This window comes from Cucurbita pepo, chromosome 1, assembly GCF_057944985.1.
Source record: "Cucurbita pepo subsp. pepo isolate OVF chromosome 1, ASM5794498v1, whole genome shotgun sequence".
Lineage (NCBI taxonomy): Eukaryota > Viridiplantae > Streptophyta > Magnoliopsida > Cucurbitales > Cucurbitaceae > Cucurbita > Cucurbita pepo.
In genome coordinates, this window is record NC_141798.1 from 18,882,040 (window position 1) to 18,909,088 (window position 27,049).

At 34.9% G+C, this 27,049-nt stretch overlaps 3 protein-coding genes and 1 pseudogene across 8 annotated transcripts in view; 1 reads left to right on the forward strand and 3 right to left on the reverse strand.

Moving 5' to 3' along the window:
- Window positions 1-3,148, forward strand: part of LOC111792388 (exocyst complex component SEC8) — a 32,212-nt gene extending 29,064 nt beyond the window's left edge. For all 5 annotated transcript variants that reach the window (XM_087125356.1, XM_087125353.1, XM_087125352.1 and 2 more), the window contains 7 exons: window positions 337-523; window positions 607-684; window positions 1,610-1,711; window positions 1,820-1,894; window positions 2,363-2,458; window positions 2,545-2,594; window positions 2,684-3,148. In XM_087125356.1, the coding sequence (XP_086981482.1) occupies window positions 337-523; window positions 607-684; window positions 1,610-1,711; window positions 1,820-1,894; window positions 2,363-2,458; window positions 2,545-2,594; window positions 2,684-2,771 (676 nt within the window). In that variant the 3' untranslated portion in view covers window positions 2,772-3,148. The remainder of the gene's footprint in view (window positions 1-336; window positions 524-606; window positions 685-1,609; window positions 1,712-1,819; window positions 1,895-2,362; window positions 2,459-2,544; window positions 2,595-2,683) is intronic.
- Window positions 3,149-3,488: 340 nt separating this feature from the next.
- On the reverse strand, window positions 3,489-15,291 carry LOC111801286 (kinesin-like protein KIN-UC). Of its 2 annotated transcripts, none has more exons than XM_087125370.1 (21): window positions 14,850-15,291; window positions 13,564-13,664; window positions 13,122-13,244; window positions 12,701-12,886; window positions 11,753-11,974; window positions 11,507-11,669; window positions 11,213-11,362; window positions 10,377-10,465; window positions 9,171-9,383; window positions 8,888-9,022; window positions 8,220-8,399; window positions 7,456-7,635; window positions 6,879-6,989; window positions 6,437-6,565; window positions 6,218-6,350; window positions 5,974-6,066; window positions 5,676-5,801; window positions 5,000-5,125; window positions 4,640-4,783; window positions 4,424-4,552; window positions 3,489-3,891 (listed from the first exon to the last, which is right to left on the reverse strand). In XM_087125370.1, the coding sequence occupies exons 1-21, from the start codon at window positions 15,097-15,099 to the stop codon at window positions 3,755-3,757; spliced, it is 3,120 nt and encodes a 1,039-aa protein (XP_086981496.1). In that variant the 5' UTR covers window positions 15,100-15,291; the 3' UTR covers window positions 3,489-3,754. The 2 variants fall into 2 exon arrangements, with proteins under 2 accessions (XP_086981496.1, XP_023541027.2); XM_023685259.2 differs by having other exon boundaries at window positions 6,218-6,356.
- Window positions 3,911-3,992, reverse strand: LOC147794926 (U2 spliceosomal RNA; annotated as a pseudogene).
- A 3,969-nt stretch (window positions 15,292-19,260) lies between the features above and the next one.
- On the reverse strand, window positions 19,261-26,572 carry SVR1 (pseudouridine synthase family protein). Its single transcript, XM_087117484.1, has 10 exons — window positions 25,944-26,572; window positions 23,578-23,657; window positions 23,400-23,500; window positions 23,219-23,291; window positions 23,000-23,093; window positions 22,831-22,879; window positions 22,083-22,233; window positions 21,278-21,334; window positions 20,400-20,455; window positions 19,261-19,780 (listed from the first exon to the last, which is right to left on the reverse strand). Exons 1-10 carry the CDS (start codon window positions 26,416-26,418, stop codon window positions 19,720-19,722), a joined length of 1,197 nt encoding a protein of 398 aa, XP_086973610.1. The 5' UTR covers window positions 26,419-26,572; the 3' UTR covers window positions 19,261-19,719.
- Window positions 26,573-27,049: the final 477 nt, after the last annotated feature.

Sequence of the window (27,049 nt, forward strand, 5' to 3'; positions counted from 1 at the left end):
GGCTAAGTAGGCTTGTGACACAATGTATGCTTGAGTGTTCTCTCTCTTGAAAAGCGTTAATTGTCTATTACTTATTGTTCAAGATTACCGATAAACATTTTAAAGAGTTTGGAGTTTTGAGGCTTTCGTTACTTTTTGTATGGGATTATACAATTCTTTAATTTATATTTTAACCAGATTAGTGTGTTTCATATAAAAAATGGTAATTTGATGGAAGTTTCCTACTTGAAATGTGGCTCCACATTTTTAGGTTGAAATATTTTTTGTGGTTTTTTTAAATAGAATTTCATAACCATATGCAGTATCTGAAATGGACAATTTTTTGTCTGCATACAGGTTAGAACAAACAACTTTAAAACCTTCATATCAGGCAGAAGCTAATAGCAGGCCTCATCATACCCGAACAGACAGTGCATTTACTCGGGATCTGGCATCATTTGCGGAGGAGTATAGAAAATTATCTATTGACTGTCTCAAGGTCTTGCGTATTGAGATGCAACTTGAGACGCTGTTCCATTTACAGGTTGGAAATTTGTGAATTGCCGATGATTGTGGAGCTTTCTTGATAGGTATGCAAACAAATTTCTAATAGTAGTATTGAAACAGGAAATGACGACTAGGGAATATATGGAGAACCAAGATGCAGAAGAGCCAGATGGCTTCATTATCTCCCTCACTGCGCAGGTAAGTTCACTTGATTATGGCCTAAGTAATAATCATATTGATTTCCTAGTGCAAGATGATTCTTTATAGGATAAGTAAATGTCAGTTCAAATTGAACTGATTATGTAATTTCATTAGAAAAATTACTGAAGCTCTTTGGTCAATACTGATTAAACGCTTGGCTCGTTTAACAGAATTTCTTTTCTTCTTGATGCTCTCGCCCTTCGGCATAGCTGTATATGATGACAATAATGACCACTTTCTGTAATTGACAGTAGCAGATTCTAGAACTTTCTTAATTCAACGGGGATAATTTCAAAAAATGAACTTTTGAGCAAAGTATTGGATTGTATATTCACAAATACTCCCTGAACCCCAAATTCACAAATATATATTGTATTTATTGAGGGTGAGAATGGGAGGGAAAACCTGAGTACTCTTCCTGTTGTGATCATTAAAACAGATGTGATAAATCTTCTTTTTTCCCCTTCATTTTTCTTTTTGGAATACCTGAAGATAAGTAGGTGATGTTATTTAGATTTATGGGTATGTAATTTTATTTTTTGTAGCTGTTTCGTATGATAGGAGAAATCCCCTTGGAGCTTTGCCATGTCCATTTTGCTGGAACCTTATATTGATTCCTGCATATCAAAAAATTCACAAATCGAAGGGATTTTTTTTTACAAACCAATTAGACTGCTTTATTTTTTCAGGATGCCCATGCTGCCAGAATTAACTTTTAGAATTTTAGCCTTCGAATGTCAAACAAATCTCTGCTGTTGAATATATGAAGAGAAAATCCATAATATATTTTGACACATTTGTTCCTTGCCATCTAGTTTTATTTGTAGTGTTCAAAAATTTATACCATTTTCTGAAAGTATCTTCACTAGGGGGATCTACTCATGTAAAAAAGATCTCACATATTTTCTTTTTGTACCTATAGATAACTCGTAGAGACGAGGAAATGGCACCTTTTATTTCAGGACTGAAGCGAAATTACATATTTGGTGGAATCAGTAGTATGGCAGCAAATTCATTTATTAAGGTTCATATTTTCATTGTGTTTTCGTACGTTCAGATTCTTTTGGAGTTCTGATCTTAGCTTTTATTTGAATTTACTCGGTCCATCTCACTGATAAGAATGTATGTTTAGGCGGTTGCTGACATGAAATCTATCAATCTTTTTGGCGTTCAGCAGATAAGTCGGAATTCAATTGCACTAGAACAGGTACATCAAATACATTGCCTCTATTCTGGAATGAGTGAAATAGCCTGAAATTTTTTATGTTTGGAGTGCAATGACACTCTAATTCTTGTTTGGCAATGGTTTGACACACTTAGGAAAAGATGGGACATCTAATCTCAATCAACACGACATTGCATTAATCACAGCTAAATAAGCTGAAAAATTGCAATGTCTTTTAACTATATAGTGTCTCTAATTGATGCATAAACTTATTTGGTGTTATGAAGTTTCGTTTCTACTCGAAAATTTCCCAGTTAACTTTTCTTTAAAATGAACCAGAGTATGAGGATTTTGTGCAACCTTTGGTTATAAAAGGAGAGTTACGCACTTGCATTGGTGCCTTCAATTGAAAAACCATCTCTATTTGGGTTATAATCGGCTCATCTCGAAGCCATGGGTAGAACTTATGTGACAGGCTTACAATTACACATCTTGTTTTATAATTTACAGGCATTAGGAGCAATTCCTTCAGTTAATAGTGACCTAGTACAACAGCGATTAAATCGCGTGCGTACTTACTATGAACTATTGAACATGCCATTTGAGGTAAATTGTTAAAGTTAGCTATTAAAATCTATTGTTTTAGCTTTTAATAATGTTCTATAGGCCATGACAAACACTTTTTCCTGCAGGCGTTGCTTGCCTTTATCATGGAGCATGAGCACTTGTTTACACTATCAGAGTGTGTTAACAGTCCACATTCTTCTTTATTAGGCTGTTCTTCTGAAACTGTTAATCCTAATCAATATCAATGTATGTTCTTTTTGACAGGTATATCAATCTTCTCAAGGTCCATGTTCCAGGAAGGGAGATTCCACCTGATGCACACGATCGCATATACGAGATCTTATCCCGTTAAGCTTTCAGCCAATCGTGTGCCCAATGCTTAACTTCGTAAATGCTTTTGATGGCCTTTGCCCATATCATACGCCAATTTGCAGGGATTTTAGTTCAAAATGTCAAGCATATTGGAGGTTGAAGTGAATGCAACCTTGATGATTCTTCCCCCTTCAATGGAGGTTGCTATCCCATGATTTCATGATATGCAGTAAATTTCATCACTTCATTTGTGGTGGTGTTCTCATTTCTTATGTAGAATCAATTTTGATTCATTTTACCATTTTTTCAATGCACTTGGGTAGCTTCAATTCAGGTTGGTGAGAATTATTATATTTTTTTTTATGTACATGTGATTTTGAAACATCTTATATAAAATTATATTAATTTTTTTTCTTCTGATTCTGATGCAAGAAAACTAGTCTTTCTTTTGGATTCTGTTCTTGAGCAACTCCAGTTGATAACCTTTCCAATGGAAAAGCTTTAAATTTTAGTATTAAATTCAACACAAATCATGACTGAAAGCATAGGCAAAGTGGATGGCAGAGAATTTCTTTTGTGAATTATCTTCAAACTTCTACTCCGATTTAATTTTTGAAAGTTGATTCAATTATTCAACACTAAAAAATATTTTAAAATATTAATTTACAGTATCCAAGTAAATATATTTTAATCCATTTTTTAACATCAAGTTCAGCTTCTAAACTGTCTCATTGAACTTGCAAAAAAAAAACTGTGGTACTTGAACGTAACATTTACATTTAAGTGCTTATGAAAAGTTTAAGGTGTAATTTGATGAAATTGAAAGTTTAGGATAAAACAATGATATACACCTTTTAAAGGGACTAAAGATTATTAAACTGTTCTATCGTATTTCATCCTTGCAGAAGTATGTGATGCCCTGCTAAAACTCGGGATCATTGCTCGAGGTACAAGCAAGAATTTATGATGTTTTGAAACAGATTGCAAGTTCTCAAAGCTGTACATCTTGCTACCATGCATTACCTAAGCTTGAAATGTGGAGTTTAGCCTCAGCATCTTCCTCGCCAAGTTGCGGATATCCTCTCTAAAAGATTCTCGTGATATTCGCTCCAACAACTCTTTCACCCCTCCACAGGTTACAAAATCAGCTGCATTGTCCACTGCACGTACGCATAGTTCGTTAGTTATGGAAAAATTGTAAAAATTCCATTATAAGAACGTATACTACACTTGATCTTGGCCAAAAGGCTGAGAAAGGTATTTTTAAGAACTACATCGTTGCATAAGAGTTTAGAGTTCATATTGGATTTCACTAAGTTAAGCAAAGATCAACTGTTTGAATTCAATCAAATTTCAAAACAAGTGCCGTAATGAACTAAGAACCAATAAAAAGAACGAAATGCATGAAAGATGATCTGTTGTTGAACTAAAGTGGGCTCATCAAAAGTTGATGACAGTACAAGGTCAGCATGATATTTATGGAAAGTAATTCTAAGACGAACTCTATGGACTTGCTTCCTGTTTTGATAGCTGCAACACTATTTTGTAGGGATATATCAAACTAGGATGGATCAGTAGTAGATCCCTTTGGCCATAGTGTTAAACGGCCAGACTGACCAATAGCATAATTTCAGTGATTATGAATCTAAAAATGCGAGTTTTTAACTACCATCAAGCCTTAACAATGCTTACCATTTTGGGCTAGATGACACAGGGCAAGCTCAATATGGCGTCGAGCTGATGCAGAATTAGTATGAGAGTTGTTGATTAACCATGGAAGAGCACCATCCTCCATTAGCAGAGAACGGCCTTTCTTGCGTCCTGCAGGAAGGGAAAGTTGTTACATTTGTGAAGGCAGATGTAGTTTCTGTACGATACAAATAACGTCGGCAAAAACATATAGTAAACCTTGAACAATTGCCCTCGATTCACACTTCACAAAATTTGCCATTCCCCTTGCAACTTGTGCAATAACATCACTATTTCCGGATGTAGCCATTTCCAGAAGAGCCCTAATACCTCCATCATCCTTTAGCATCTTGTGCAACTTTTCTGTTCAGAGAAAATTTAAGATAAAAACTTCACGGAAGAAAAGTGGACTATAGCATCATCATGACAACCCATGCATAGGCCATTTTTTTTTAGTTATATGATGATATATCTGTCGAAATAAAACAAGATAATTAAATTCAGACTTCAAAACATTTCCAAATATGACTTTCCATTCTAAAAGTTGGACAGCGTGGAGCATTGTCACCTCAAACTTACCATTTCCACATAAATTAGCAAGGGCACCAGCAACCATGCGAAGAGTTTGGGGATCATCTGTTCTGGATGCTGTTCTTGCCAGCAACTGGGCGCCCCCTTTGCTCATTATTACGCCTTGATTCCTCTCTGAGTAAAGTCCCCAACGCCAAAAGTTGAAAAGTGTTAGATACATACATGAATGACTTGGTTTAAATAATACAATAGCAAATGGCTACATTGATGTATGAAGATATATAGGAATGTCACTACGTCGGCGATAAATTTGTTTACTTGAAAGAAAAGAAAAAAGGACTGAACACTTCTATAAGTCTTCTGTCAGGTCACAAAGGGGATTAAAAGGAAGCCAACGGGATTACAAAAAATCCTTCCAGTTGACATAAATCAAAAGAAGATAGTAATATTAAAAAATAATGGAAGCTATAAAATCAACAGAATATGCAGCAAATGAATTGGAATGAACGGTATATAAATTTGCAATATCCTGGAAAGGACATCACCTGCTGTGTGATAAATAGATATAAAGAATTTGTGACGTATAAATCAGATAAGCATCCTGCGCATCTCACATAATTCAAAGCCTATGTAGCAAATAAACTTTTCTATTTGCAAAACTCAAACGTCATTAGACTTTGGCCAAGCCAGAAACAGCATTACACTGAACAAGACTTCGGATTACCATTCATTGCTAAATTGGCGATAGCTCCAGACGCCACTCTGAAAATTGTCAGATTTTTTGATGACTGCAGCAGCATAAGCAAAGCATCCAAACCACCTTCATCTACGATTTTTTCCTGATTCGAATCTGAAATTCATGAAGATCATCAGGTTATAATCCATAGATCCTCAACTTTCAGTGCATTAGCAAAGAGAGCGAAAAGACCATCCATTGAGGGATAAAAACATTCCCTAGAAAAGAAATTTTGACAACCATATGGACAGAATCAATAATACAGAAATTACGGGGAGATGTACACCTTCAGCAGCAAGATTGGCGACCACCTTCACAGCATGGACTTGGACATCAGTGTCTTCGGAAGTCAACAATTGTAAAATCTTTTGAAGACCAACTGGATATCGAAGCCAATGATCATTCATCAGGACGGTTTACGAATTCAATTCAGACTAAAAGAAAAAGATCTCTGAATCCTGTACAAGTTCATAGCATTTTTTTTTTTTTTTTTAAATCCAAATTCAAGTCTCTACTAACAATCATCTTACCTTCTTCACATATTTTTGCAATTGTTTCACGTTGACTAGAATTAGTCTCTTTCAATTGACCCGTCTCGTGAAAACCCATGGGAGTTCCCAAGCTGGAGGGTTGTCTATGTATATTATCCCTCATATACGATTTCTGATCCTGCGATCATTGAATCAGAACAGAGGAACACAAAAGGCTAGAACGATTGAGATAAAGGGGAAGTGTATGACAAAATTTACCTCAAAATCATTCCCACTCACGGGTACAGTCCGTTGTATTTGAACCAATTCATTTGCAATAGTCTTTCTCTGCTTCTCTTCAAATAGAAGTTTTTGCCTCGTGATATAAAGTTCTTCCTTCAGTTTCTCCTACAAGAACGTGGATTTTTAAACTCATCGTCCATTAGCAATAATTTGCTACAAATTATCTTTTTTTTTTTTTTTTTTTTACAAGAAATGAGACTCTTCATTGAAGAAATGAAAAGAGACCAATTTGCAACAAACAAAATGATAGTATATCTTCCTTCAGTTTCTCCTACAAGAACGTGGATTTTTAAACTCATCGTCCATTAGCAATAATTTGCTACAAATTATCTTTTTTTTTTTTTTTTTACAAGAAATGAGACTCTTCATTGAAGAAATGAAAAGAGACCAATTTGCAACAAACAAAATGATAGTATACCTTCTCTTCTGCTAGATGTTTATGCTCCGATTTCAAGGATTGAAATTCAGTGAGAGTATTTTCATGCGATTGACATGGTTTTAACTTTTCCTTCAGTTCTTCGATCTCTTTCTGCTCATAAATCCAACAAAATAAGCGAGTAGGATAATAATAAAGGCAAGAAGAATTTGATATCAATTATATCATTTCGCGTAGGCTCTGACTAGTAACAATTGAAAATAAAATAAAACCTAATATATTTAGGCTCATCCAAAACCAAGTAATGCAGAATGGTAAAAGAGGCCGCAACCGAATTGGTCTTTGGCACTACTTTCTCCCAATGAAGGTTTCCAACTATCATTACACGCCGTAAGATGATGAGCAGGTCACTTTAAATTGGATTGATGACATGCAAATGAAGCAGGATGTTCGTTCTTGTGTTAGTTACAGATTAAAAATCATGTTTTATATGAGATGTCAATTCATCAGAGGGAGAAAGAGGTGGAGTTGAAATTCTTTTTAAACTTGTACTGATGCTAACTAAAGGTCAAATAATATAGTTTGCTAACTTTCAAATATATCTTACACAAAAGTTAACCTGTATAGAATTTTGATGATCACTGGGGCAACTCTTTGCCAAGCGTAGCTGTTCTTCTATAGCTTCAAAATGGGCATTCTTATCCTCTAATTGTTTCGTCAACTCTGCCATTTTCTTCTCGTATCTCTGAGTGGTTTCCGCAAGCGCCATCTTATACGCTGAATTATCTGTTTCATGTTGCTATTCACAGATAAGAAGAATAAGAAATCTACTGGGCACAAGTACCAATGAATTAAAAATGGCAAAAACCAACCTTTTAAATTAACCCTTTCAACGTTCTATCACTGAAGACAACTACAGTCTCAATAAAGGGAGAAAGGAGATAGGAGTAAAGAAGACGACAATCAAGAATAAATGTAGTAAAGCAACTGCAAGCAGTCAAATAATTTCATGTACATGACAACTCTTTTTTAAATAAAAAAAGACATCATAACTAGTTGAGGCAACATATTTTCCATTCTCAACTGGAAAATAGGATTTCAAAAACATTTCTAAATACTCGAAGAAAACCAAAAAGAAGTAAGTCTCGAACAAATTGATCAAAACACAATCACAAAAATGCCTAAACTTGCAACCAAAAAACCTTGCGACCAAAAGATACAACATACAAAACTAGCTGTAGTATTTGGCACCCATTCCAAATTCAGGATAATATGACATTATTCAATATCCTAGATGGTGAAATAGCAACGATGAAGATATAGCTAAAGACAGTAAAGAAAAGGAAAGTCTGCCACCACAAACTAGCCGATAAATTTTCTTACCTGAATCAACTTTTTGTGATCACATAAGATCTTCTTCATAACTTCGAACTCTTCCTTGGCACTTACAAAGCGAGCATGCTCAACTTCCAGCTGTTTCTTCAAGTCTGCTATATTCTTTTCATACATTTGAGTGGTATCAGCCAAAACTTTCTGATACGTGTAGTTTTCAAGCTGATGTTGCTGCCAGGACATAAAAAAGAGACCGTTATTCTCATGTCCTCTTTGGTGAAAAGAAAATGACGTCTCCTAAAAGCCATCATTTCCAGTATTAAGGGTTTGAGACAATAGTTTGATATTGAGCTAGTTATTATATAAATTAATATTGAGAACTATATGTAGGATTCTTTATATTCTCTTCTCTGTTTTATTTCATCTCTTCTTTTTCTTTTCTTTTCTTTTTTTTTTCTTTTTTCTTTGGAGGAAAAGTTGGCCAGTTCAAAAATTGTGACCAAAGGGATTATGAGAAACTTGGACCAAAGTCACAACCGTAAGACTATTATAAGCAATCATGTTTCAAGTAAGCCCAGAGACCATCCTTGTGGCTAAGCTAACAGAATATGTTCAATAATACAATGTAGTATTACAAGTTCATTATACATAAATAAAATGGTTTCAGAACAAAAATGTTCGAAAAGAAGTTGTATATTCTTTATTGGGATTGATAATACCTTACTGTGTTCTAAACTCATTTCCAGATGACTAACTTTATCATGCATCAAGTCATTGTGATCTCTTTGACGGTTCAATTCGATTAATAAATCTGCCATCTCCTTTTCCATTTGAGTATTCTCCTTTTCTAGAAACTGAAATAAACATCATCAGAACAAAATTCTCAACGGACGAACTAGTGAAGTCCCTTGAAATATCAAAGTATTCTAAAGTGATATTGTAGATGAAATACTAGTAGAAAAAAGTTGCTTAGGAAAAGTATTCAAGAGCAGAGATGGCTACCTCACACCTTGTAATTAAACTATTTTTCACTTCAGCAAAGGAGGCTTGACAAAGTCTCAGCTCTTTCTCCAGTTTATATTTCTCATTTTCTCTCAATTTTTGCTGCCTATCAACTTCTGCAGTGAGATTGTCTGCTTGATTTTCAAGCTTTCGGCATAAACTTTCATAGTCAAATTCTTCTTTAAGTTTTATCATGTTCACAATCTTCATTGCCTGATAAAAGAACAAAATAGCAGCCTGTTGATGTCCTAACATACAAACGAAGCAAAATATTCTGATTCATGATTAGGATGAGGTAAAACACTAGAATCATTTAGAAATGAACGCCTAGGTACGACATGCCAACTGAAATTCCCTAAAAATTGAAGATTCTAAGAACCCAATTGTACAAAGATGCTTCAGGTGGCTGCTTTTGATGTTCTTTTCTAAAATCAATTCCTACTCACTTTCTAACTTCACTAATGAAATTGTCATCTGCTTTTACAAAAAAAGTTGATGTCATATGAAATCAATTAAAATGACACTCCAGCATTATTGATTGCAGGAGAGATTATAACAACAGAATCTTGCTTCAATATTAAGTAACGGCGGTTTTTTCACCTCGTTTATTATACGCCATATCGAATTGTTGACAGAATATAATTGTTGACAGTTTTCATTATATACTACACATTCAGAATTTCGCACCACAAATTCTTTGTTAAATTACAAATCTAGTCCTGAACTTTCTAGCTTATATCTACTTTCAACTTTATGTCTAATAAAGCTCTAAACTTTAAAAATGTATAATAAATCTATCCTGTAAATTTTTTTGTCCAAAAGTTCTCTAACATAATCGAAATTTTAAAAATAAGTTAATTGAAAATTCAGAGATTGATTGGACACAAAATTGAAAGTGTAAGGGTCTATTAGATACTTTTTAATTTTCGAAGGCCTATTGGGCATAAAATTAAAAGTTCATAGACTTATGAAATCTTTTTTAAAGTTCAAGTATCAAATAGACAAAGGCCTAAATTTTAGAAATTAAAATTGTAATTTAATCTTAATTTTATCATGTAGAAAAAGAAAAATAAAGAAATGCAGCTTATGTCGTCCAAATCAATAGAGAGAGGGAGCAAGCACTGTAGTATTACTTCTTATAAAAGGTTTTGAAAACGCGGATGATTATAGTATGGGGATGAAATAGAAATAACATATCCAACTCACACGTTGTCCAAACATAATTGTGCTAGCAGTTTCTGCATGGTATCTTGAGGAAGGTCCAATTGTTATGATGAGAGAAGTTCTAGCAGAACCTAATATATAAAACTGTCATTAGTTCATGAGCAAATTAAGATAATGTCCGAGAACATAACATAAATAAAGAAGGTTTCAGTTTTCACAAGGCACCTGTTTATAAATAATCAGCAATTGACAGAACATAGAGTCAACCTAATAATTCTTCCTTAAAAACATAAAATATAAAATAGTCAAGGAAATATACCAACATATATTGCTCAATCACCTGATCTACTTCTCAATGTAATATAGGAGTTTAAATACAGGAGATTTTAACAACGTGAAATTATTGTGGACTAATGCTTCCAAAGCTAGAGAACTTTTTAAGAAAAATTCTCTTCATGGTTGGATCGTTTGGAAATTATCAAGATTAAATATTTTCGTTGGTACTCCTTGTCTAAATCATTTTCAGGATTCTCTTTTCAAGCTATTTGTAATAATTGAGGGCATTCTTATAGTTTCATGGGTTTTATCTTATTTATTCTGCTGTTTCTTTCTGCCTTGGTCTTTTGTTAGAATCTGTTTTGGTTGTTTCTTGTTTTTCTTTGCTTTCTCTTCAAGTCAGACTACCTTACTAGGCTTTCTTTTGCTTTTCTTCTGCAATCTCTCTCCATTATTTATATATTTATCATTTTTTTTTTCAGAAAAACAACGTGAAACAATAAAAGATACGATTAGAGAGCACGATGCTTAATATTGGAAGTATATATTCTTATTAGAGAACTGGTCATGGGAAAATCAGAGTTAGATTTCCAGAGCCAAACCTCCAAATGAATCACGAAGAAGTCTTGTAAGCTTAGAATCTCTGGTGGGTATATGAGTGTTGTTTTCCGCCAATGCATTGATACATTTTCCGAGGGACGTGAGAGAAAGATTAATAAACTTTGCCTCTTCAAGTAAATGACCTTCACTTCCTACAATATAAAGCACAAGGGGAAGTTAAAGTAGTTGTTCATGTGAATGTTTTGCCACGTGAAGGATAATTTCCTAAAATAACAAAAAAAAAAAAAAAAAAAAAAAAAGCAAGGGTTGGTAGTGGCCGTAAAAAGATAACAAACCAGATTTATTTATTCTTTCTGATCCTGCTAGATCCACTACAAGCAACTTGCTTTTCCGAATCATGGGTATGCCATTACCACCCAGAAAATCAACTGTATGGTCGTGCCCTTGGGTAGTAGCCATATCTTCATTTTTTTTGCTGGCAGCCCTTCGTACATAAACCTATAAACGCGAATTAATAAATAGTATATATTACTTACAAATTTAAAACCATTGATATTCAATAAGACCTACTGAATACCAACCATGAGGATTGCATGACTTCGTGAACTTTCTGTATTCAGTTTTGTATTGGCTGCATGGCGATTAGACTCACTAATCTCTAGTAGTTGTAAAAAGTGATCTATATCTTGAATTTTGACGACAGTAGCACCAGGCGCTGATACTTCTCCAGTTTTGGGATCTTCATTAATAGGGATGTTAACCTTTTCAGGAGCCAGTAAATCTTGAACAGACTCCATATACAACTGAAAGAAGACAGAGCACAGTTAATTCTGATTGTCCACATACATTCGAAAACTTTAGTGATTCCCATTTATCTGGAAAAAAGATTCATAGTAATCCAATGAAAAGCTATTAAGCAAGTGTCCAAAACGTATGGCAGAGATTCAGGCTTGTTCATTTAAACTAGCTTTTTGGATTTTCTTCTTCTTCTTTAATATCAATTCAGGGGCAAATAACCAAAAAAAAAAAAAAAAAAGAAAAGAAAAGTTGAGAATAGCGTAGTTAGAATATGTTGCACCCTTAGAGAAACTAGAAGATATTCAAAGATGAAAAGTTAGAATATAAAGAGCAAAGAAGATTTGAGACCAGCTTCCAACCTAGCATAGATCTATATTTTATTGCTCAACTTTGTGGACACCATCCATCCAAAAATATCAGCTTTTTTTTTTTTTTTTTTTTTTTTTTTTTTTTTTTTTAATGTTCGTCCAACATTTTACAGCTCTCCAGTCTCGCGTAAACAAATTTTAAATTGTCAAGATCGATCCTAAATTAACCAACCAACATAGAACTATAGAGCAAGCTCAAGAAAATAAAACTGCATCAATCCATCCACGTAAATTGGCTGCAAGAATCAAATGAAACTAAGTTTCCGATGTTCAAAATAGAGTACCTAGAAACAAAAACAATCAGAAAGATTCACAAAAAGTAGTTTGAAAATCACTATTCATAAATGCAAATGTGCATAGTACCTGCAAATAGGAAATTTCCACGCTATCCGAAGCAGGAGATACATTGGCAATTATGTCCTCTAAAGCTCTAACCATGATACCACGTTCAGACACGTCTTCTTTACCCATCCTTCCAAGTGTGTAAGTCTTACCAGTACCAGTTTGACCGTACGCCATAATTGTGCCATTATAACCATTTAGCACGCACTGCCAAAAGTAAATCCAACTTTTTAACATAAATATCAACTAGTATAGTCTTTAAAGACTTGAAAGATGAAATGATATTAATTTATACAACAAGCAGAACGACCAGATATCAGAAGCACACTAGAAGATGTCTATAAAAGGTAAATTACATTCACATATTCAACATTTGAACTACAACACATTTCAAACATGAAATTTGAGTAGTTATCAACGACGTCACTTAGCAGTCACTAACCTCAACAACCGGTTTGGCTACCACTTCATAGACACGCCTTTGAGAGGCAGATTCCGTAAAAACTTCATCAAATTGATATGACTCAGAACTCCAGTTGTTTTTCCTCAATTTCAACCGCTTCAGCTACATGGTAAAATAAATAAATAAGAAAAAAGGAAGAAGAACATTACGACCACAACCCCCACATGAAATAAGGTACGAACAAGACTTGTTAGCACATTAGTAACACATAATTAATGATGAGTTGATAGGCCGCCAATATTATCGGTATTAGCAGCCTATCAACTCATCATTAATTATAGTAGATAAACAGATCTTACGTCACTAATATTCTTTATCCAATACAAATGAACCGTGTCAAAAAGTAGGACCTCCGTCAACAACATGATGATGAATAAAGAAGCTTATTCATGACATAACTTCAAAATTATGTAGCAAGTACCTCTGGCTGTAACTCAACACAATCAGCAAAATCAGCATCTGAAAGGAGATCCTCAGCATTTCTAGGTCGGACTCTAACAGCCACTCTCACCCGCTGAGAATCTATCAAAAGGTTCACGTGCAAAAAACTTCAAAACTTGCCTTATATCAAGAACATATAATAGCTTCACAAACGCAAGAAATTCTCTTTCAGAATTTATCTACCAGAGAATCTAAAAGTCTGTAGCATAGACAATGTGATAACATCACTCTAAAGACAGTTCATTGGAGCATGAGTGATGCTTAAATAAATGTCAAGCAACCTGGTTCGTTAATGACTTGACATGAACGTAGAAATTAGATATAGAACAAGGACAATAACATCCCTTGTCAAAGTTAGCATTTTGTATACTACGTTTACATTAATAAAAATAAAAATACTTACCTAAAACTGGAAATCGTCAGATGACAAGTCAACTGCTACTGGTAAGAATTTAAACACCTAAATGAGAAGTAGAGTCCAATAGGTAGATCATACATTGATACACCTTCATTTTGGATTTTACACAGGCCGTGGACTATCTAAAGTGTCATTTTTTCTGGATAAAGGACTATCTATGTCATCTCCAATTTCGTGTTTATCCTTTATTTAGCCTAAAGATGACTATATTACATTTAGGTCCAAATACTATTCCCACTTATCTAAAAAAAAGATTAATTAAAAAAATCCCACCAATTTTCCTACGGGGGTTTTTGTGGGCTACTATTCACTGTTTTTCCACCAAACATTTAAATTCCCAACAACGTCCAGCGGAATCCATTGATTCGCGAAAACTCTGTCAGTCACCAATCAAATATCTTCCAATTGATTGAGATAGCAACATGAATATGCCTGTTTTCTTAAGTTTAAAAAGTTCCCGCTTAAGTTCCCTCGACTATCTATCTATATTATTGGTTCATTTCGTGAATAAAATTCGGAATGGTAGTAGAGTTACAACGGCTAGCACCCCAATTTTGTACTTGGGCCCCAGTGATAAAATCCGCCCTCGCACATACAGCGTCGAACTGAGTTGCTCGAGTTCGCGCTCATTTAAGAATCGAAAGACACTATAGACCCGAGGAGGACGAAGAATAAGTGGAAAAGAAAAGAAAAAAGATAATCAAATTAACAGTCCAAAAGCAACAGAACACCTACCACGCATCGAACTGAAACAAAACAGACAGAAACAGAGCAGAATGACGAGCATCAAAACCAAGCAAGCAAATAAACTAACACGCAGACAAATAACGGGAGACAGAAATCAAAACCTTCATCGACATCAAACGAACAAGACCTCAAATTAGGAGTAAGAGATCGTCGAGAAGCAGAAGACGCTTTATTACGAGCAGAAGAACCAAGACTCTGTCCATGACCAACACTTTTCGAAGCAGCAATGGGGAAAGCAAAGGAGCTACTATGAGCAGAAGAAATCGGAACATGATGATGAACACCTTGCCTCTCGGACCTCAAAGAAGACCTGAAACTATTACCACCAATACCACCACCACTGGAAGCCATTTCTGTTCCAAATCAAATTCTCCGATCAGAGCGCATAGCACAACACTTCAGCCGGAAGTGAACACCGAGAATCCAAGACACATTTACAGAACGACGATGAATCCATGGCCGAATATCAGAGAAATTGAGCCCAGCACGTAGAGAAGAACAGAGAGAACTGGTTCCCGCGTCGGCAATTAAGTAACGTTTGGGGACGGCTGCCTTTATTTATTTACACTATTATTTCTCTCAAATTAAATGCTATTTAATTTAAATCTCCAAAGTAATCAAATAACATCCTTTTCACAAATAAATATATTTTTTTTCTATTTTAAACAACATAATAAATGAATTAATTAAAATTTATAACGTCATTAATGAAACTAAAAGCTCTATATTTTCTCGTTGTCCGCATTTAATTGGTCCGTCTATTTTCCACGTATGAAATTAGAAATTTAAATTTCCATTTAAAATTAATAATAAATATCATGTTTTATTTAGAAGCAAGAGTTTTAAATATTTTAATTAGTTAGAATGATTAATTCATTAAAAGAAAGAAAGGGAAAAAACCGCTTCGCTTATAATGGACGCAGCGTATTAACAAGAGGACAATAAAGTTCCGTTTAAATTATTATCATAAATTCATGATAAACACACGATAAGAAAAAAGTATAACCCGAGATATGATTGTTTGTTTCTATTTAGCACGACATTCACGGTAACAGTACTAACATAACAAAATACTTAATAAATAACGAATCTATTGTCTTATCAAAATATTACTGAACGGGAAAAAAAAATATAGTTTTGAATATATATGTCCAAACCCGACTGAATTTATTCCTGAAGTAGACCCGATAATTAACAAAAAAATACAAAACTCGTAAAGTTGCTTTTTTTTGTGAAGTCGGTCTATAGCCCTATAAAGATTTATTCCTTCTCGGGTTTTGAACGTTGAGGTCAATAATTGGTGCATCTATGTCTATTTGTGGAACTTGTAGGGACGTAGAGAGGCATATGTGATAGATAATGTTGTAAGACATTAAATTTTGTAAAGATTTTTTCGCAATAAAATTTAGTGTAAAGTATTTAGCACATGCCATGTTTTCTCACCATGTATTAAAAAGGACAATTATTCTTCGGAATTATTGTGTTACATTTATTCATACATTTATACTTACGACCCATCTTTAAGTTTGAAATAGGTTAATTGGGTCGATAAATTACAATATTTTTTACCCTACGTAATTTTGCTACTTTATTTTCTTTTACAAATCTATTTTACGTGTACAATAATTAATTATACTCATTTAAGAGCTAGGATTCTTCAAAAACCTTTCAAATCAGGTGAAAAATTCTCGTTTAAACAAAAAATGGGAAGGGTGTAGCAAGGAGATTTTTTTTATGTTAACTAAACAAAGCCCGGTTTTGAATTACATTTTCCATCCTCTCTACTTATATATTAAATATTAAAAACTGATGAAATTTAAATTTTGAAGAATTAGGTTAAAAATTACATTATATTTTTCTGAGAGAAATTATCCATTAATTTTTTTAAATGAATATTTTTCTAAAGTATATATATAAAAGTGAAAAAAAATACATATCACTCTAATAAAAAAAAAAAAATGAAAATTTTCTAAAAAAAAAAAAAAAAAAGATGGGTACAAAAAAAGGGTTATCTTGCAATGAACGTGTTTAGCAATAACATGATGCAACAAACTTTACAGCTTAAATGAAGCCAAAAAGGGCCATCATTTATTTAAAAAGTTGGTCGTTTTTTAAGGACATGTGGGAAGTAAAAGAATATAATGACACTTTTTTCATCTCTTTCCACACACTCCATGCATTGGAGGGCGTGAAAGGCACCTGAGAATAATAAAATTTTATTTATCTTCTTTAAACCTAATCAATTAATATCTTATATATTTTTTTCCGTAAAAATAAATAATCTCAAACTCCACCGACCTCACCCGTTTCTTCAAATTTTGTGTCTAATAAGTTCGTGAATTTTAACAACTGTCGAATAGATGAAAGATCTATTAGACGTAAAACTAGAAGTTCAACGACTACAAAATTGAAGAATAAGGGATTTATTACACTTTTTAAAGTGTAGTGACTAATAAAAACAAAATCGAAAGTTTCAAAATTTATAAGTTCGTGAAATAAATTTGTAACTTAACCATATAATAATGGTTAGGAATCACGACCCTCCACAATAGTATAATATTGTCTACTTAGAGCAAAGCCCTCATGGCTTTGCTTTGGAATTTTCCAAAATGCCTCAGTATCAATGAAGATATATTCCTTATAAACTCATGATCATTTCCTAAATTAGCCAAAGTATGGGATTCCATCTCAATAATCATAATTCAAACCAATGGATCTCATCAAACTAATTAGCATAGTCATGCATATTTCTGCAGTAACTTTGCAAGCTCAGCCAAAACCCAGAAGGTTAAAAGGAATTACCAAACCTCGTACCTCTTGGAGTTTGAGTTAATGGATGTACCGAAATCCCGTTGTATAGTATCCATGTAGAACAAGAGAGGCTTTGCTGTCCGTTTGTTTTCTGTTGCTTTATTTTGCTGACAGCGGATGGCAGTTTTGCAGTCGGTGCAAGCTGGAATTTGGACAAAAACCATGTTCCCAGATCTCAAAGTTATTTCAGATAGTGTATAAACCTTGATAAAATTTGAATGCATGACCGAATAGAAAGTTAAGCTATAAGGCTAAAAGTTAAGGTGGTAGTGTTCTTGGAGTTGTGGAATCTGGACAAAAAACATGTCACTAGAACTCGAGCTGTTTCAGATAGTAATTGATTTTGATAAAAATTGAAATGATGTGCAGGATTGATTAGAAGGTTAGGCTATAACTAAGATATTGGACATTTATTGTGAGATTCGACGTCGATTCCATGTCGGTTAAGGAGGAGAACGAACTTTATAGGGGTGTGGAAACCTCTCCCTAGCAGTGGACTTTATAGCAGGCACGTTTTAAAAACCTCGAGGGGAAGTCCGAAGGGAAAGTCCGAAGGGAAAGTCCAAAGAGGACAATATCTGCTAGCAGTGGACTCGGGCTGTTATAAATGGTATCAGAGCCAGACATCGGGCGATGTGCCAACAAGGAAGCTGAGCCCCGAAAGGGAGTGGACATGAGGCGGTATGCCAGCAGAGATGTTGAACCCCGAAGGGGAGTGGATTGGGGGGAGGTCCCACATCTATTGGAGAAGGGAACGAGTGTCAGCGAGGACGCTGGGCCCCGAAGGGGGGTGGATTGTGAGATCCCACATTGGTTGGGGAGGAAAACGAAACATTCTTTATAAGGGTGTGGAAACCTTTCTCAAGCACACGCGTTATAAAAATCTTAAGAAAAAACTCGAAAGAGAAAGCTCAAAGAGGACAATATCTGCTAGCGGTGAGTTCGAACAAAAACCATGTTCCAAGATCTTAAGTAATTTGAGATAGTGTATAGATCTTGTTAAAATTAAACTGCAAGCCTGAATAGAAAGTTAGACTACAAGGCTGAAAATTTAGGTAGGTATGCTCTTAGACTTGTGGAATTCGGACAAAAACAATGTCCTTAGATCTCAGGTTATTTCAGATCTTGATAAACTTGAACTGCACAGGGCTAAATAGAAAGTTGAGCTACAAACCTAAGTTATAGGCAGTTAAGTTCTTGGACTAATCTATTTAGCTGCATTCAGATTTCATAATGTTCATCTAGTTTGAGTTCTTGACCTCTTCCTTCATTCCATTCAAAGTCGTATTTTCAATCATTCATCTATGTTTTCTAGTTTAACATGACCCAGACACTACAAATCAAATCAAACCATAAACCTGTTTCAATCAAATCTCAAGTAGTTTGACACCTACTAAAGCACGTTATATTGAACATAAAACCAGTGGATCCATTCAGCCATCAGGAAAATTTGTACTCAATGTTTTATTCTAAAGCCATAGATGCAAGAGACAGACCAACTAAATAAAAGGAAATTGTTAACAAAGGCTCTTACCTTCTAACCTACAAGCTTTCAAAGGCAGAGCATTCTGAACTGGCTAGATGCTTCATTGCTAAAACAAGTTTTATGAGCTTCGTACAGAAACATCACCTGTGCGGCAATGACGATCCTGTGCATCTGCTGGAAGAGGTTGTAAGCAGAAGAAAATGACTAAAGCAAGCTGTGAAAAGAATATAATTAAATGTCAAGTCATAAATGAGTAATGAATGTTAAGGCACAGCATTAGATTTCTCTCATGCTCGCTTTCATGTTGTTACAAAGCACCACTGCAACTACCTGTATGTTCCTTTACTGTTCAGTCTAATACACATTGGGAAGAAAATAATCCTACGAAATAATGGCATGGCATGCCATTCATGTTGTCTATAACATTTTGATGGTTGAAAATCTGTACCATCAACGTTGACTGAAATCTTCAACACAGGCATCATTGTAAATATAAGTGGCCGTGATGTGAAGCGTGAGCTGGAATAAACAGTATCCAACCTCTTGAAACGTTCAATTACTGTCCCAGCAGTTAGAGAAGTAGTACTGTGACTACATGCATGTGGCATATCTGAAATCACTCCTAGCACATTCAAGCTTCAACAACTATGGACAAATCCGTAGTCATCAGAAGCTCAACTTTTCCAGCCAATTGCCTTCAGGTCACTTTGTTTTAGTTCAATGTAACTTCCAAGCCTGAAAAAATGAGGAAATTTTTCAATAAATCTACAGGACATCTCATTTCCTGAATGCTCACGGTCACAAATAAAGTTGCAGCTAAAAAGCATTTTCTGTGAAACTGTAGAAAAGGAAGGAAAAAAACAAAAAGTTTGTTGCGCAATCTTGAGGGTTGTGGCCGAAGTTGTAAATGGTGAACAAACCTCTTTCCTTATCTTATTTTTTCATTCGTTCAGTTTTCTTCTTGGGTAGGGGAGGAGGGCTAGTCCGCACTGTGGATGGGTTTCTTTAAAAAGAAAAGAAATTCGTAATCCTAGTCAGTATCAGTCGTACGCGTATCCACTTGATCATCTTTTGAGATAAACTTTATTTTGAAGATTAAAATGGTCTTAATTTAATCTATCTTCAAGATACTTTTAAGACGTTCGTTGTTCAGTTGGAATTTCCCAATGTTTTGTGAATACTTAAATGCAAAATAATAAGGAATTATCTATATTCATCACTCGATTTCAGCTATGTGAAAATGAATTGCCAAGTGAATAATCTAATTTGGTTCTTTGCCCATTCCCAAACAACTATAAATTCATTAAAAAAAAAAAAGGAAAAGGATCAGAGAAGTATCATAACGAGCAAGTACCCCAAATCTGAAGGAAGTCTGAAGCCTCCAATCCTTACACGCTTTAATGAATAAATCTGAAACAATAAAATCCAGAAATTACACATACAAATAGAACTAAAGGACAAACCCAAACGATAAAACAAGGACTTAAAATACCACTAAAAAGGCAGGTTCTTCACGGTTCACTGTTTTCTCATGTAAGAGTGTTTAATGAGGCTATCACAAAAAAATTCTCTCAAAAGGTAGATAAATACAGGTTTATGTTTATAAAGTCAAACAAATGTTCCATGAAGAAATATGGTAGTAAGGAATAAAGGTCTACAATACGGAGGAACCAACGAGAACAAGAAGAAACAATTATATTCTCCGAAAAGAAAATGAAACCCAAATCTAAGTTGCCAATAATCATAAATGGATGATAATAACACGAATCCCTAGTAACAGAAGCCCAAACCAAGGAATTGTAGCAAAAAACCTTCCTATTACATTACAGCCAAATTTCCCAGGCCACACCTAGAGTTCCCATACAGCCACAGCATCCTTCCTTTCCCCCAAAATGGAAAAAATAATTTGAGCTCTATCAGAGTAATAAATTTTAATTTATTAGTGTACTGAAAGACAAAGTCCTTTTTTTGTGGAAACAACAATTTTTTTGTAACCACCCAACTTTGCTGATCCTTCACAATTGGAAGACTTTTTTGTTATTAGCCTTCTCTGGAGGGGGATTCCTCTTACCAGCCCCTAGGTTATTGCATTTTCTTTAGTAATATATCTACAGGTTTCTTATCTAAAAAAAAAAAAATAGTGTACTGAACTGAAGGATGAAAAGCTATCTGAACAAAATACAATAGCAGAATAGGCCTGATGAGCAAACGTCTTCAAGGTCAGATGCTAACCTCTAGACCAGCAGCTTTTACAAGTTCTCGAACTTCATGGTTCCTTCCTTCATGTACCTGCAAAAGCACATTAAGTTAGTCAGAAGCAGTTGCATAACAAGCACTGCATACAGAAGAAGGTACTAATATATTTTCCTCGACAAACTGCTGCATGGTGTCACAATCATGTTTGTCCAGGACATGTTGCTGGTGGTTGTATGCCTGTTGCATGTCAAACCCCTCATGTTGTACCACTTTATTACTTTCATGATGTATAGCTTTCTTTTTGTATTTTTTAGGAATATGACATTTCAGCAAAATCATCTCTATGCCTAGTAGACTAAATACCTCAAAATATACTTTTGAGGGATGTGACTAGTCATTAATTCTTCCTACCTTGAGTTATATGTTATCTAAGCCATTGTGTTGCCTTTCTTGCTTACTAGTCTATAACATTGCTTTCAACATTACTTCCCAAATCTCTTTCGAAAATCTTTATGCCCCTATTTTCTAAAATCTTCTTCTCAAAATGGGGCTAGAGGCTTAGGTATACATCGTTCGGCCGGAGGCGACACGAATTTGAACTGGCTGACTCACTCGGTGGTGAGAGTGAGTGCCGCGCAATCGCTTGCAAGCGTCCCGAGGGAGTGTGGTTAGGACACATGGCATCAACAATAGTTGAGTATAACTCAAATATCAGCAACAAAGCAAGAGACTTCGTAGGTCTATACAATTATTACTTCATGACCAATTAGATCAAACTAGAAGAATTGCATGAGCTCAGCATGCATAGAGATCTAAAAACTATATGGATGGAACTAAGCACCGTTATACGCAGACGAGATCTTGGTATGTCTGGCTGCTGTGGTAGTAACTCCACAGCATCTGGTATGCAATGGACGCCATCAATTACTGTTCCCTCGCTGATAGTTATCAGGTTCTGCTTACTAACAGCACCATCTATTGCTGCAATGTATCTACAATTATAAAGAGCAAATGTTAGCATTTTCTGAAATCACAACAATCAAAGCTAAATGTATTAGGAAGCACAATTATAAAACAGAAAAATGCTATAATTCAATTTTTTAATTGGGGAACAAGAACTAAAGAAGAAGATCAGTACTATCCCTTCCTTGTTAAAATACTAATCAACACAAAAGCTTAAGCTAATGGGCTATGGTAAATTTAATTATATCAACACTCTAACACTCCTCAATTGTGGGCTTGAAATTTTGTAGAAGGTCCAACAAGTGGAAATAATTATTAATTAGGGAGAAAATCACATTCCAAAGGGTTCGAGCTAAAAAATTAAAAAAAAAAATTCCATTCCCCATCCCTGAAATGGTCGGTAGGCAAATGATCCTGTCATTGTCATTCAATAAATGCGTCCCAGATTTATAGGCCGCAGCCCACAGACACTTCTGGTATGATGTTTGTGGTCTCATCTATTTTGGTTGATCTGTTGATCTTTAACTTGCTTCATGAAATTAATGCCAAAACTTGCCAAAACTTACTTTTGTTGATAACTTTACAATGCATCAGCATTAGTAAAGAATGAAAATACAATCACTTACTCCTTCGATATACCAGATGAAGGATGTGAGATACTTTGAGCAAAATCTCCTGAAAAAATAAAGCAATGTAATTTTGCAAACAGTTCAAGATCTATCCTTTTAACTCTAATTTTTTTGTGGGGCAATCCTAATAAGGAAGCAGCCATAAGAAGTTTCTTGCATAACATACCATCATTTGTCACTATAATCAACCCGGTGGTGGCAACATCAAGCCTGCCAACTGTGAACAGTCGTGGTTTGGGTTGTCCTGGATATGTTTTATGCTGCAAATGCAAAGTCTTAGTTGAATAATTTGCAAACAATATTTCATGAATCATAATGATTATAAGATTATCACTCCTTTCTAAACTTTCACTTGAAGTCGATATGACTAGTAGGTTCGACATACCCAACTCTTCAAATAATCATCAAATAGATTTATCACAGACTTTGACTCCTTTTTCCCAGATGAACAAATATACCTGTCGTGGCATTTTACAAGATCAGCAATTTAAGCACATAAAAGCCAAATTGCCAAAAGAAACTTGGGGTAGGAGAGGATAATTGATCGCAGAGAATGAGCGACAAACCCTTTTGGCTTGTTGAGGGCTAGATAAACTTTTGATGGTAGTTTCTTAGGAAGCCTATTTCCATTCACGTAAATAATGTCTCTTGCAGGATCCACCCGAGTCTACAGAAAGGTGGCATCATTTATTCCTTCATAGTTAAGACAAAAATCTATCTGATCCAAATGATATGCAAGCTAACCTGAGGAGTATTGCAAACAGAACCATTAACAGTCACGCGACCTTCAAAAATAAGCTCTTCACTGCTCCGTCTTGATGCCACTAATAAACAAAAGAGGTGTACAGTACCAACTATGAGATCTTACCGGGACAATTGTAATTAATGTAAACCGGACATTGCAGAAGAAGACAAAACAGAACACTCCATGACTAAACCATAAAACGCAAAAGAATGAGATCGTGTACATTGTCTTAGTAGCTTAACTCTTAGATTATAAAAATTTCTAATTAAAATTTGTCCTTACAAACTTGACCAAACGATGTACAACTGAACTTTCATTTCCCACTCCTCCTAACAAGGGATGAGGCTAGCCAGAAACAACATGGTACCAACGATTCTACAGAAAGATTCCAACTTAAGTGACTACCACAAATGAAGTGGCTGAAGAAACAGGATGAGAATAGGGCACATCCCCATCTAACATTTCACAGATAGGTAAGTTGCTTACTTTGAGCATCTCACAACAACTAATGCTCTTCCAACACTATATATGCAAAAAAAAAAAAAAAGTAGCGTTGATGAAAAACCATGTACAGTACCAAAAAAAAAGTTTCATGGAGCAAATAAAAGAAATTACAAATGAACAATACGAAAAAAAAAAAAAAAAAAAAAAAAAAAAGCCCATTTCAAGAGGAGCCCGAATGAAAACAACAATTGCTAGAGAAAAATCAAAAGATACCCATGTAAAAAGGGCTCCAGTTGTTGGAGAGAATAGAAAGAGGATAAATTGAACATGTAATGCCACATGCCCCAAATTTGGAACCCGGATTAGGCACCTCATAGCCTCGACATTCCCCTGCATCTGTTGTGACATAACCACATTATCTACTTGTCTTAAACTGCTTCTAAGAGTAAAAACTATTCTCGTAGGCCAACACGGGTCTTTTTAGTATGTTTTATCCTCACTCACATTCTTCTTAAAAAGTAAGGTCACCTAATATAGGATTCCTTCAAGCTAAGAACACTTTGGAATTCTTTTAATTGGGCCATCGAAAAGGAAAGTGCACCTTGTTAGTATAGGTAGTAACTTTCAATTTTTTTAAGTCTTTTTTAAGCATTATATCCTTAGGATCGCTCTCATTCAGATGTAGTCTCAATTCATTCAAGTACTCCTCCTTTACTCGGATGTCATATGCTCACCAGTTTCTGTCTTGGTTTGTCCTTGGACCACATCCTACTAGGAGAGGTCCTATTCTAATAGCATCTATAACGCATCATGCCCAAGATTCATACCAGGATTTGAAACCCGAATTTGGTAGTTCATGGCTTCAGCATTCTTCTACATCCCTTGCGACATGACTACATTACCTACTTGTCTGAAAGTGCTTCTTAGAGTGAACTATTCTCATAGATCAATACGAGTCCTTTTAGAATGTTTTATCCTCACTCGCATGCTTCTTCTACATCCCTTGTGACATGACTACATGACCTACTTGTCCGAAAGTGCTTTTAAGAGTGAAAATTATCCTCACGCAATACGAGTCCTTTTAGAATGTTTTATCCTCACTCACATGCTCCTTAGGAAAATTTTCAAGGGGTCACCGAACATAAGATTGCTATAAATTGAGCACATCAACACATCCTTTTAGAATATTTTATCTTCACTCACATGCTGCTTAGGAAAATTTCTAAGAGGCCACCATACATAAGATTGTTCTAAGCTAAACACGCTTAACTTTGGAGTTCCTATACTTGAGTCACCAAAAGGAAGGTGCACATTGTTAGTATAGGTAGTAACTTTCCGCTCTTTTAAGTCTTTCTTAAACATTATATCCTAAGAATTGCTCTCATTCAGATGTGGTCTCAGCCTATTCATGTACCCCTCCTTTACTCGAGCATCATAGAACAACTATTTGGTCACAAATGCCCAAAATATCTCTACCCCTTCCGGTTTCTCTCGAACCAAATGTTCCAACATTTAATTTCAGAAACAACTGCTCATATTATCATGGTTTACTAAAGCTTAATTTTACGGTGCATGTTGATTAATATATATATATATATAGTCCACCATTCATGGTTTTATAAGGAGAATGCAGCTCAAAGAGAATATTTGTAAATTCTGGAACTAGACATGATTCTACAATGCTAACTAAACAACTCCTAGTCCATATACTTAAATATCTTCAAAAATAAACCAAACAAAGACGAGTAACCACCGCACCAACTACCAAACAGCAATAAGTAAAGAAAAATATAACAAGCACAAAAGAATGCTGTATGACGGATCATGCCGAGCTCCTATGGCCAGAGTTATCATTTTGCCTCATCAACCATCGGAAGATTGGTCGATACACAAAGTGCTATCAGGATAGAGAAGCACAAACCTCCAGCGGCAGCAAGAACTTTACTGAGACGTTGCGACGAGTCCCTAATATTCTCATTGTAAAATCTTCGAGCAGCCTTAGAATACTTGGGGGGTTCAGGAACGCGTTTATCAACAGAAACCTTCTTCTTCTTGGGCTTGGCTTCAGCCTCCGACATGGAATGAAGGAACCGTGTAGGAGGATGCGATTGGAGCTTGAGGTTGCCATCTTCGCCGCGAACTATCCACGGAATGAAGAGCTGACCGCCAGTGTTTTGATCAATAAACTGAAAAGAATCATCAGTTTTGGATTTAGGCTTCGGAGTTGGGGGCGCGAACGTGATGTTGAACTCCAGTGAAGATGAAGACGAAGAGGATCCATTGGGAGCGGAATTAGAGGAGAGAGAGCAGGAAATTCGAGAAATGGCGCGAATGGGATTGAGGATTAACGAAGGTTTTGAAAGAACAGAGAGTGAAGAAGCTGCTAATGAAACCATTTGTAATGGAAATTCTGATTCTGATAGTAAGCTCGCGGCTTGGCCTCTGGTTCGTGGGATTGAAGGAAGAAGACGATTGAGCCTCGCTAGTCCCTAGCGCAACCATTTTCGGATGATAAATTTTATTTTTGGATTAAAATATCATTTCCGCTCCAAATTTGAATTTCATTTTATTAACCCCTTTTAATCCCTAACTTTATTTTATATTTTCAATAAATATTTATATAATTTAAAATAATTTTTATAAACAGAAAAATGTTGCATTTATAAATTTTAAAATATATTTACATTGTATTTTTTAATGCATTAAAATTAAATATTATTATTATTATTATTATTATTATTATTATATTTTATTTATGTCACACAAAATGATTTCGTTTTTTTTTTTTACGCGTTTATAAGCGTTTTATAGCCTTGAGGGAAAACCGGTAAAGAAAAGCAAACAATAGCCTTGAGGGTAGCCTGAGAGGGAAAGGTCAAAGAGGACAATATGTGCTCGGGTGGATGTGGGCCTTGGTCGTTACATAAACGATACTAATATTAATTACAATTTTACAAATATATATATATAAATAAGATTTTTATTTATATTATAAATAAGATTTTTATTTAAATTAATTACAATGTT